The sequence below is a fragment of the Triticum dicoccoides genome, chromosome 3A (genome assembly GCF_002162155.2).
Source record: "Triticum dicoccoides isolate Atlit2015 ecotype Zavitan chromosome 3A, WEW_v2.0, whole genome shotgun sequence".
Taxonomy (NCBI): Eukaryota; Viridiplantae; Streptophyta; class Magnoliopsida; order Poales; family Poaceae; genus Triticum; species Triticum dicoccoides.
The window spans coordinates 682,516,027-682,525,561 of NC_041384.1; the positions used below are offsets into that span (position 1 = coordinate 682,516,027).

Genomic DNA, 9,535 nt, shown 5'->3' on the forward strand with positions numbered 1-9,535 from the left:
TCCCGCACAACAAGATTTTGAAGGACGACATAGTATGCAATGTTGGGTGATCCTATGAACCTTGCACTTTAAGATTTGGTTGTGTTTGAGAATTTCGTCGAGATGCATTGCATGATTTGTAGTTCAGAAATGCATATGCAACTTCTTAATGATTTAGTGGAGCATGTGTGTGGGTATTTTCCATAGAAACCAACAAAAGCACTTCTGGTCGAATAAACTGAACTCAAATTTAAAGTATTAATTTTGTTATAATATTTATCTTTGAGTTATTACGACATCAAATGCAAAAGAATTAGTTTGAGAGAAAGAAGAAGATGATGATTGGACAAATCTGAAAAAAAAACGATGCACATCATGGATAGTTTTTTTGTTTTGTTTTGAACAGATCATGGATAACTTCTCTTTTTTCTGAGTTGAGACCATGGATAGTTGGACGAACGGCCTAAAACTGCTCCAATTGCACGCGCAACTGCGGGCACATCCACCGCTTCGTGTCCTTATCCTCTTCCGCGGGGTCTTTTTCCTCCACTCATTCGTTTCTTTTTCTCCCAAGATCTCTCTCTCTCTCTCTCTCTCTCTCTCTCCTACCATCACTCGAGCTCGAGCTCTTCCTCTTCCCTGTCCTTTGTTCTTTGGTTCACCATTCACCCTTGCAGCACGCTACACCATGCGCCACCATGATAGGCCACCAACTCCCTACGACCCCTGCTGGAACCTTGGCAGCTAGATGTTGGAAGCCTGCAGCCGCCGATTTGTGACATGCCGACGGGGGTGTTGCAACCATGATGGTTAGTTGCTGGAACCATGGCATCCAGATGCTGGAACTATGGTGGCTAGATGCTGGAGCCACGGTTGTTCGTGGTGACCATGCCGACGGGTGTTGCAACTATGGCTCGCAGATGCTAGAACCGTGGTTGTGGCTCCAAGATGCTGGAACCGTCCAAGCTCCTACGACGGTGCTGGCGTCTCACGTTGGTGTTATAACCTCGGCTGACGTGCTGCAAAACGTCTTGGTAGCAGTGCTACGATTGGTTACCGGTGAGCGCCGGTGAACTGCAACCGGTGCCTCTCATGGCTGCGCAACCAACTTCGGTGGCCACGGAAGATGTTGTCGGGTCTCGATGCGACGCGGATGCTGCCGTGAGCGGGACCAACGTCGGGGGGAGAGAGGTCGCCGCCGTGCCTCGCCGGAGCTGGAGATGTGTGTGCATCAAAGAGGTGAGGACGTGCCTAGCACAGAGGGAGAAGGGGCTTTTTTTCTGGTTAAAAAAGAAAGAAAAAGGAATTGTATGGTTCTAAGAGCATCTCCAGCCGTTCGGCCTCCCAAGACGCCGAGAAAACGCGGTTTGTGGGTGAATCAGTGTTTACTTTCGGCGTGGGGGCAATTGCGTTCACAGTCGCCGCCCGCAGGTCGCCCCCCAAATCGGCGCAAACACGGTGATTTGATTCAAATTTGTACAAAGACGGCACAAACTCGGCCATTTCATTCAAATTTGTATAAAAAACAGAAAAGAACTATGCCTACTACGTCGCCGCCGCCCACCTTCTACATGCCGAGGAGCCTGTAGAACCGGGTGTAGTCGCCACCGCCGCCGCCCTGCGTCCCGTCAGATCCGCCGCCGTCCCTGCTGCACCCTTGACCAGGGTCACCAACGTGCGGGTTGGACGGCCCGGGCGCGTCCTCGTCGCGTCCACGGCGCCGGGCCTTGATCTCCTCGTAGGCCCGGCGCTGGCGCTCCACCTGCTCGCGGACGTAGCCCGCCTTCGCCCACTTGAGGGCGGTCTCGTCGGCGGCGGCCATTTCCAGGTGCTCCTTCTTGACGGGGAGCAACCTTGGCTCGGTCTTCGACGGACAAGGCGGAGGGAACGAGGAGAGGGACGGCCACCCTCGTTGATGACGAGGGCGCCGCTGCGGGTGCGGCGCCCAAGCAACGTCTCCTACGGCTCCGGCTTGATGGGGCGGAGCGCCGGCAACCCCGAGGAGAGCAAATCGGAACTCGACGACGAGGAGATCGCTGCCTCCATTCGCTGCGGTGTCCAGGAACTACCGCGGCGGCGAGAGAAGGATGGGGGCGCTGGGTACTCGAGGCGCGGCGTCTTGATGTGGTCGAGGACGACCTCGAGGGTGCGGCCAGGCACGCCCCACCATTTGCGCTTCCCGTCGGTGTTGAGGGGGCCGCGAGGGATGGTGCCGTTGGCGGAGGCGACCTGGTCTTCGTGGCGGCGGTCGAAGTACATCGTCCACAGCGTGTGGCTGTCGGCGGCGTACCTCGGCTCGTTTCGCTGCGCCTCCGACAACGATGAACAGATGCAGGCGATCTCGGCGCGCCGTTCAGCCCCGGTGAGCACCGGGGACACCGGGACGCCGCCGGCGCTCAGCCTCCACGAGCCCGGCACCCGCATCTCTAGGGGCGCTGGGTAGTCGGCCTCGTAGAGGAGGCGCGCCTCGTCCTCGCGAAGATGGCGTCAGCCGAAATCGTTCCCGCCGCGGTGTCGCCTGGGTAACGCTCAGCCATTGCTCGTCGGCGGGGGAAGAGAGGGAGAGTGGCTTCTGTGGCGAGACGAGGCGAGAGAGGAGGCGAGGTGTAGCGACTGTGGCGTTCCCCTGCGGGGAGGTCGGCTTTTATAGCCGAAGCGGGACAGTGAGAACCTGCTCGCCGGGTGCCGCATAGCGGGAGAGGGTGGGTCGCGCGTCGCGGCACCTTCACTGCGCCGCCCGTGAGGCATCAATGGGAGGCTGACCGGCGCGGCAGCCTTGGCAATGATTTCTGTGGAACCGAGGCGATGAGGATGACGAAGCGGCGGGTCGCTAACTCGGCGGGCCCATTCCCGTTCGCCCAAAATCAGTTTCCCCGACGCCCCCAGCGCGTCGGGTTCGGTCTGGATCTGCCGGCGTCAGTTTTGATACTAACTAGCTAAAAACGGGCTCCCAGGGACGCGACTAGGCCGTTTTTTAGATGTCGATGTTAAAGAATAGTTGAGAAGGCTGATGAGGACGCGACTGAAGATGCTCTAAAGGCTGCATCAGGGCGCCCGGCGACCGGCTCAAATTTGCCCGGCCGACCGGCGGCGTCTAGCGCTGGCCTTCGGTGAATGTTGTTAGAAAAAGAAACCGTAGATCGAGCTGTATTCACCGGACGCGTACGGGCCGGTGCCGGGGACGCATGCGCGATGCATGCCTTGGCCGCAAGTTCTCTGCTGTAGCGGGAGCAGTCGTGCCGTGCGAGCTAACGAGCGAAGGCGTGAGCGTTACGACCTCCACCGCTGACACAAATCTTCAGAATTTTATATGGGAAATGGAAAATGAAGCAACGCCAAGATTGACCAAGCATACTCTTTTTTTTGTAATTGACTAAGCATACTCTCCTGCATTGTTCTAGAACATAGAATATACCTTCTAACTTTCCCCCCCTTTTTGCGGTTGATAGACCTTCTAATTAACCGTACCAATTTCGTACCTCCGTTGGAAAGCTTTGAATGAGTTTGTAACGAACTCAAGTATGGCCTGGCATATGCTCCGTGTACTGGATAGGAAGTTAGGAACATGATCCAAGACGAAAAAAGACCTGTTCCAAGCCGATCCATCAAAGACCAACACCTATCGAATCCCCTAAAATTTGCCAGAGGCACACCTCCAAGCACCCTCTAATAACGCAAGTCGCATCAACAGAACAAGAGCTAGGCGGGAAGAACCTTATTACATCTTCAGGGAGCTGTCACCGCCTTGTCTTCTTGAACAGGACACAAAACTAAAACGAACTCACAAAAACACCTAAAAATGGAGCGAGACCCCTTCTTGCCGGCAAGAGTCAGGGTCCACCACACCTCCATGGTCCTTAGACCCACCAGATACAAGGCGGACCGACGGCAGCGCCGGCGGAAGGCAAAGGAACCCTAAGTTTTCTCTCTTTCTTGGAGAGATGACGGTGACTACTTTGTGTCTACCATGAGCCTAGCTTAACAACTCGTTGGTTAAGACATTGAAATCTTAAGGTTTGCATGTGAGGACTGTGCACCTACTTTTTTTTCGGGAGGTGCTCGTAATCAGTCGAGTTTTTTTTGTGCGTGTGTTTTTCCGTTCTATTTACACAAATTGCCATGCATATGACTTTTTCGAATGGAGACCCCTTTTGAAATTTTCATACATATGCATGCCATGGTATTTTTTGTTTTTTTTTCTGAACGGGATCTTGTTTCCAAACGCATAGTAGCTCAGTCCCTTGGAGGCACTTTGAGTATGATTTGCATATACTCCCCAGAGTCAAAATGGTCATCATCAAAGAACATTATACCCTTAACATTGCACGATGGAAGTGGGACGCAAAGTATCTTAGCTTGAGCTCGAGTGAATAGCAAAATCCAAAAAATAATGTTTTTGAAAAAATAAATTGATTTTTTTGTGGCAAACATTGATGGATGTTTTGAGTGTTTGCGAAGTTTCATCACAGAATAATGTTCTGGAAGTTGTGACAAAAAAATCAGTGATCCAGAAATGTTAACTTTGAAGACATTTTGGAGCATCGATTTTTTTGGCACAACTTCCACGAATGTCATTTCCTAATAAAATTTTGTAAGCACTCAAAGTTTTCACCAATATTTGCTATTATTTTGAATTTGTTTACTATTTTTTGAATTGATTGTTCACAGCAGGTGCATATGAGCTCGAGCTAAGGAGTTTTTTTCAATGGAAGTGTTCCTTGTGTCGAGTGAGACGTTATAAAGGGCGGGCTCCACGGAGCCCTTTAAAAAATCATAAAAGTATATAAAATTTTGAAAATATATTTTTCTACAAATACATATATATGTTCTTCAAATATGTATAAAGTTTCATGAACCAATTCTATTATTTTCAAGAAAGACGAATATTTGGCCCAAATACAACAAAGAAAAAACCCATTGTAAACTATGCATTTACCTTTTCCGTGTGGATCACATATGAGTTATATGTCCACAAATTTGTACTCACATGATATTAAAAATACATGCTTGTGTGTATAATTGTTTTCAAATTTTTTTTTGAGCATCAGTACAGACACAAGCGCTCATATACACGCGCATACACTCACCCCTATAAACGCACACACGCACACCCTACCACTCTGAGCACCTCCGAGAGACTGAGCCGGCATATCATCTTGAGATTTACGAAGTCACCATAGGCGCCTCGTCGTCGACGGGAACGTCTCCTCCCACTGAAAGCGCATCGCCGGAAATCCTGAAATAAATCCAGAAATAATGCGAGCACCAGGATTTGAACCCTGGTGGATTGGGAATACCACTGTCCACCTAACCAACTCAAGATGTGGAATACTAGTATTTTCGCAGAGAAAAAGGGCTCCATGGGGTCGGCCACCATATGCATTTTTCGTCCCTGTGTCCCGATTCTTTGATTTAATTAATCTATTTTAATATAGTACTCCATAAAAAAGGTTTGTGTGACGAAAATAATTCTGAATACTGTATATTTCATCTGACCGGAGCACGGTCTGACCAAACTGTAGAATGAATGATAGAGCCGCCAGAGCAGTACCAGCGACATGCCCCCGCCTTGTTCTCTGTCAAATAAAAGGAAGGCAAAAGTCGACGGCAATCTCTTAGAGTAGAGCGACACTCCTCCCCGCCCTTCGTAAGTACTGTAGGCGCCGCCGTTTCCCCCATCCGTTCCCCCCGGCGCTCCGCCTCGGCCGCGCCTCCTCCGTCTGCGAGCGGCAGCGCCCGATCGACGAATCCCGCGATGGCCGGCGGCGGCGGCGGGTTCCTCGACCTGGAGCGGCACTTCGCCTTCTACGGCGCGTACCACAGCAACCCGGTCAACGTCTTCATCCACGCGCTCTTCGTCTGGCCCATCTTCCTCACCGCCCTCCTGCTCCTCCACATCGCCCCCCCGTTCCCGCGCGCCGCCGCGGTCTTCACCGCCGTCTACGGGGCCTTCTACGTCTCCCTCGACCGCCGCTCGGGCGCGCTCGCCGCCCTCCTCTGCCTCCTCTGCTGGGGCGCCAGCTCCGCCCTCGCCGCCCGCCTCGGCTTCTCCCTCGGATGGAAGGTTTTGCATCACACAGCCCCGATCGCCACTCCTGGCTTCTTCCTTTGTTTGACTTTGTCTTCAGTATTCATCCTTCTCTGATCTGGTGTCGTGGTGATAAGCTATGAGATTTGGGAAGAAAATAATTGACTTGCAGTTGGATTGATCAGGCTATGTGCGTTGAATTTCTGTAGTGGGGAAAGGGATTTTTAGAGTTTGTGGTCATGTTCGTTCAACAGCATCACAGATAACTTAAACTGAAAAGGGATATGGAGTAATCAAAGCTTGAGGCTATTTTATTGACTGCAAATGTCTAAATACCACAATTCGCTCTGAAATGCATCGTAGTGTACAAAAATTAGATAGCAAGTAGTAAAACTTGTTGTTGCCTTTGAATTGATGAAATGAAATCCTGGTAGAAGATGAGACTGTTGGTCGTTTGACAGTTGATGATTTTATCTTATAGTGTAGCAGAGAAGTTATATTCTGGAACAAAGCATGGAATTGTTCTGAGGGGAGCTCATATAGTCATATGTAAAATTTCATGTATCTGTCGTAGAAACTGATCTGATCATTGTTCGTGGTTGATGCACAGCTCCTTACGTTGAGCTACCTGTAACTCGCAATAAACCACACTGCACTAGATGTTTGCTTGCTCCTTCTACTCCTAATTACTGCACTTTTAAAGGTCATTACACATGATATTGATCAGTTAATATCCAGCATGTACTTTCATGATTGTGATGGCAAGAAGGCGTCAGCTGTCATAGCATTTTTGTTGCTCCATGGTGTTTGGGGGATGGGGGGTAAGGGAGGGGGCTTATCTGATTCTGCCGCACTTCCGAAGTTCACGCTTTTTTTTTATCTAGTCTCAGTGGGTCTAGGTTTCTGAGGCTTAAAGTTTCAAAAGCTAGACTGCAGGCACCTACTTGCAGATTCAATGCCTTTTTCGTCACCCCTCAATTTTTGCTTTTAGGATGAAGGATGCTGCATAGTTTGCCGTGTTGAAGATGCTTACATGGGGATTCAATCCCTTTTTCTTAACTCCTGAAATTTTGATTATGTCGACGTTTGCTTTAGGATGAATGATGATGCATGGTTTGCGCTGAAGATGCTTTGTGGCTATAGAAAATTAGATTGCAAAACATAATCGATCAAGCATAAATTCTTTGTTTTTCCGCAGGTGGTATTGGTAGCTCAGCTGTTCTGTTGGACTATGCAATTCATTGGCCATGGAGTTTTTGAGGCAAGTCTCTACCAAGCTACTATTATTAATACTAGGTTGAGCACCACCTGTAGAAAATTCTTGCCCAAGGATTACTAATACTTGACACTTACTCTGATTGTAGAAGCGGGCACCTGCTCTAGTTGACAATCTTGTCCAGGCTTTGTTGATGGCCCCATATTTCGTGCTTCTAGAGGTACGCATTCTGTAGCATCATCACTCTGATAATCGACAAGATATTGCCTTACAAGTCATGCCAATCTTGTTGTTTGCTTCAGATTCTCCACAAGTTTGCCGCTTATGAACCGTATCCTGGCTTCCATGCCAATGTGCAAAAGCTGATTGACGCCAAACGCAAGGAGTGGGCGGACAAGAAAGCAAAGAAGATGTCATGAACTGTGCCCAAGAACTCCTGATGCCTGATGCTACGTTTGTTGTGTAACAGGGTAAGACGAGAGTGATCTACCCTGTTTGCCATCTCTGTGCTATTGAAAGATGAACTGAACTGTAGACTGATATCATCTTGAGATGTGATACGCTTGTTGTATGACATCGGTGTAAGATGAGATACGCCATGTTTGGTGTTGTGTTCGTGTTGGGGAAGATTTTTTATAGAATGAACAATAAAGTAATAATATATTTTTAATAAAGATTCTGGTGCTGTGCCTGTGGTAAATTTGATCAACGGCCTGGAACGAGGTTTATGTGTACCGTGGAGGCCCAAGCACTGCTTGTCATCGGTGTGTTTGTTGTGTCGATCTTGGTTTTCCGCTAATTAACTGTGCAATTCCATTCTCCTTAATTAATGAAGGGAAATGAGACAAGTCATTTACCTTGGATTCCAAATATAGAAGCCTCCAAAGTTGAAATGTAGGCCTCTTGGATGAAAGAGCCCTGAAATGAGAGAGAGGGAGTGTTGCTTGTTCCGCGAAGAAAACTAAGGCCCAGTTCTTTTGCCAGAATCTAGGGAATCCGACCTTTATCCAGCTTCTATCAGAATATTTGAGCCCCATTTGTTTTACAATCCTATCTAGTTAAGATCTAATTAGACATGATTGTAAAACAAATGGGGTTGTTTTACAATCCTATCTAGTTAAGATCTAATTAGACATGATTGTAAAATAAATGGGGCTCAAAAATTCTGGAAGAATCTAGGTAGGAGTAGAATCCTTAGATTCTGACAAAAGAACTAGGCCTAAATAGATGAAGGTAGTGTTGCTTGCTCCGCGAAGAAAATGTTCCCTCGCAGGCAGTGCCGTAGCCTGTGACGTCTGTCTGTCCACTGGCTCCAGCTCCATCATCACACCACATCGTTTTCTTTGCGGCGCGTACATACGCGAGTCATGGCGATGACTTGCAAGCGAAAGAAGGAGAGGAGAAAGGGCCCGTGTCTGCCAAGCATGGTTTGGTTGACACTTCGACGGATGGACGGATTGATGGATTTGTTCTTGGAAAAGCAAGCAAGCAACCAATCCACACAACCCACATGTGCTAAACCAGGACACAGCTATCTGCTGGGGTCACGCGTGCGCGGATTACCAGTCAATCATCGTCCAGGTACAACAAATGATGGTGCCTTTTCAGGGTCTACAACAACGATGTTAGGGCATCTTCAACGTCGCGTCTCTGTGGCCACGGATACAGGGTCAGCCATCCAATCATGTTCATCAAATTGGAGACATTTCAAATGAAACTTTAACAAACCAGGTGAAAATTATGAGAACCGGACATGACTGTTTTGTTACTACGTTTTTTTACATAGCACAAAAGTACACCTAGCCTAATCTACGTTTCGCTGGATGTGGGCGTGTGTCTCCCACGTCCAGTGAGGGCACGTCCTCCACTCCTCGCTGGATGTGGGCGTGTTCTCACGTACTACTCTTTGTCGTCGTTCGCCGAGGAATCAGAGATTGCCTGTAAACGTGCTCGACGTACTCACATGAGGTGTCTATTTTCCGTTTGCGGCTTGCCATATACCTATGTAAAATAACCACCACCGAGTCCTTGCCCGTCTACTCCACAGAATTCTCTCGTACCTAGTCTGCCTTTCAACCTTTCAACACGAACTGAAGCTTGCCTAGTTTCACATAGAAGACAAGCTTTGGGTGTTGGTTTGAGTGAGTGTGGTTGTTCCAAACTAGGTGATTTATTGGGCCTAGTGGTACTCCACATTGGAGCCCGCCAATGTTGCCAAGTCCATGGATGTTGCTTCATTCGTCTTCTGCCTCTTGATGTCCTGTGAGGTAGTGTCATCATGTAGGATCAGAAGTATGTCTAGAGGGGGTGAT

The 9,535-nt window shown here is 48.8% G+C and overlaps 1 protein-coding gene across 1 annotated transcript; it reads left to right on the plus strand.

Annotated features, from left to right (window-relative positions):
• Positions 1 to 5,560: 5,560 nt before the first annotated feature.
• Positions 5,561 to 7,932, plus strand: LOC119270167 (2-hydroxy-palmitic acid dioxygenase MPO1-like). Its single transcript, XM_037552137.1, has 4 exons — positions 5,561 to 6,043; positions 7,206 to 7,268; positions 7,372 to 7,443; positions 7,526 to 7,932. The coding sequence occupies exons 1-4, from the start codon at positions 5,735 to 5,737 to the stop codon at positions 7,640 to 7,642; spliced, it is 561 nt and encodes a 186-aa protein (XP_037408034.1). The 5' UTR covers positions 5,561 to 5,734; the 3' UTR covers positions 7,643 to 7,932.
• The last annotated feature ends 1,603 nt before the right edge of the window (positions 7,933 to 9,535 follow it).

Bases quoted from the DNA above. Each gene is read 5' to 3' on its own strand.
- LOC119270167 (XM_037552137.1), top strand. From the start codon at position 5,735: ATGGCCGGCGGCGGCGGCGGGTTCCTCGACCTGGAGCGGCACTTCGCC. The intron at 7,269-7,371 runs GCAAGTCTCTAC...CTCTGATTGTAG, and splicing joins TTGGCCATGGAGTTTTTGAG to AAGCGGGCACCTGCTCTAGT. The intron at 7,444-7,525 runs GTACGCATTCTG...TGTTTGCTTCAG, and splicing joins CATATTTCGTGCTTCTAGAG to ATTCTCCACAAGTTTGCCGC.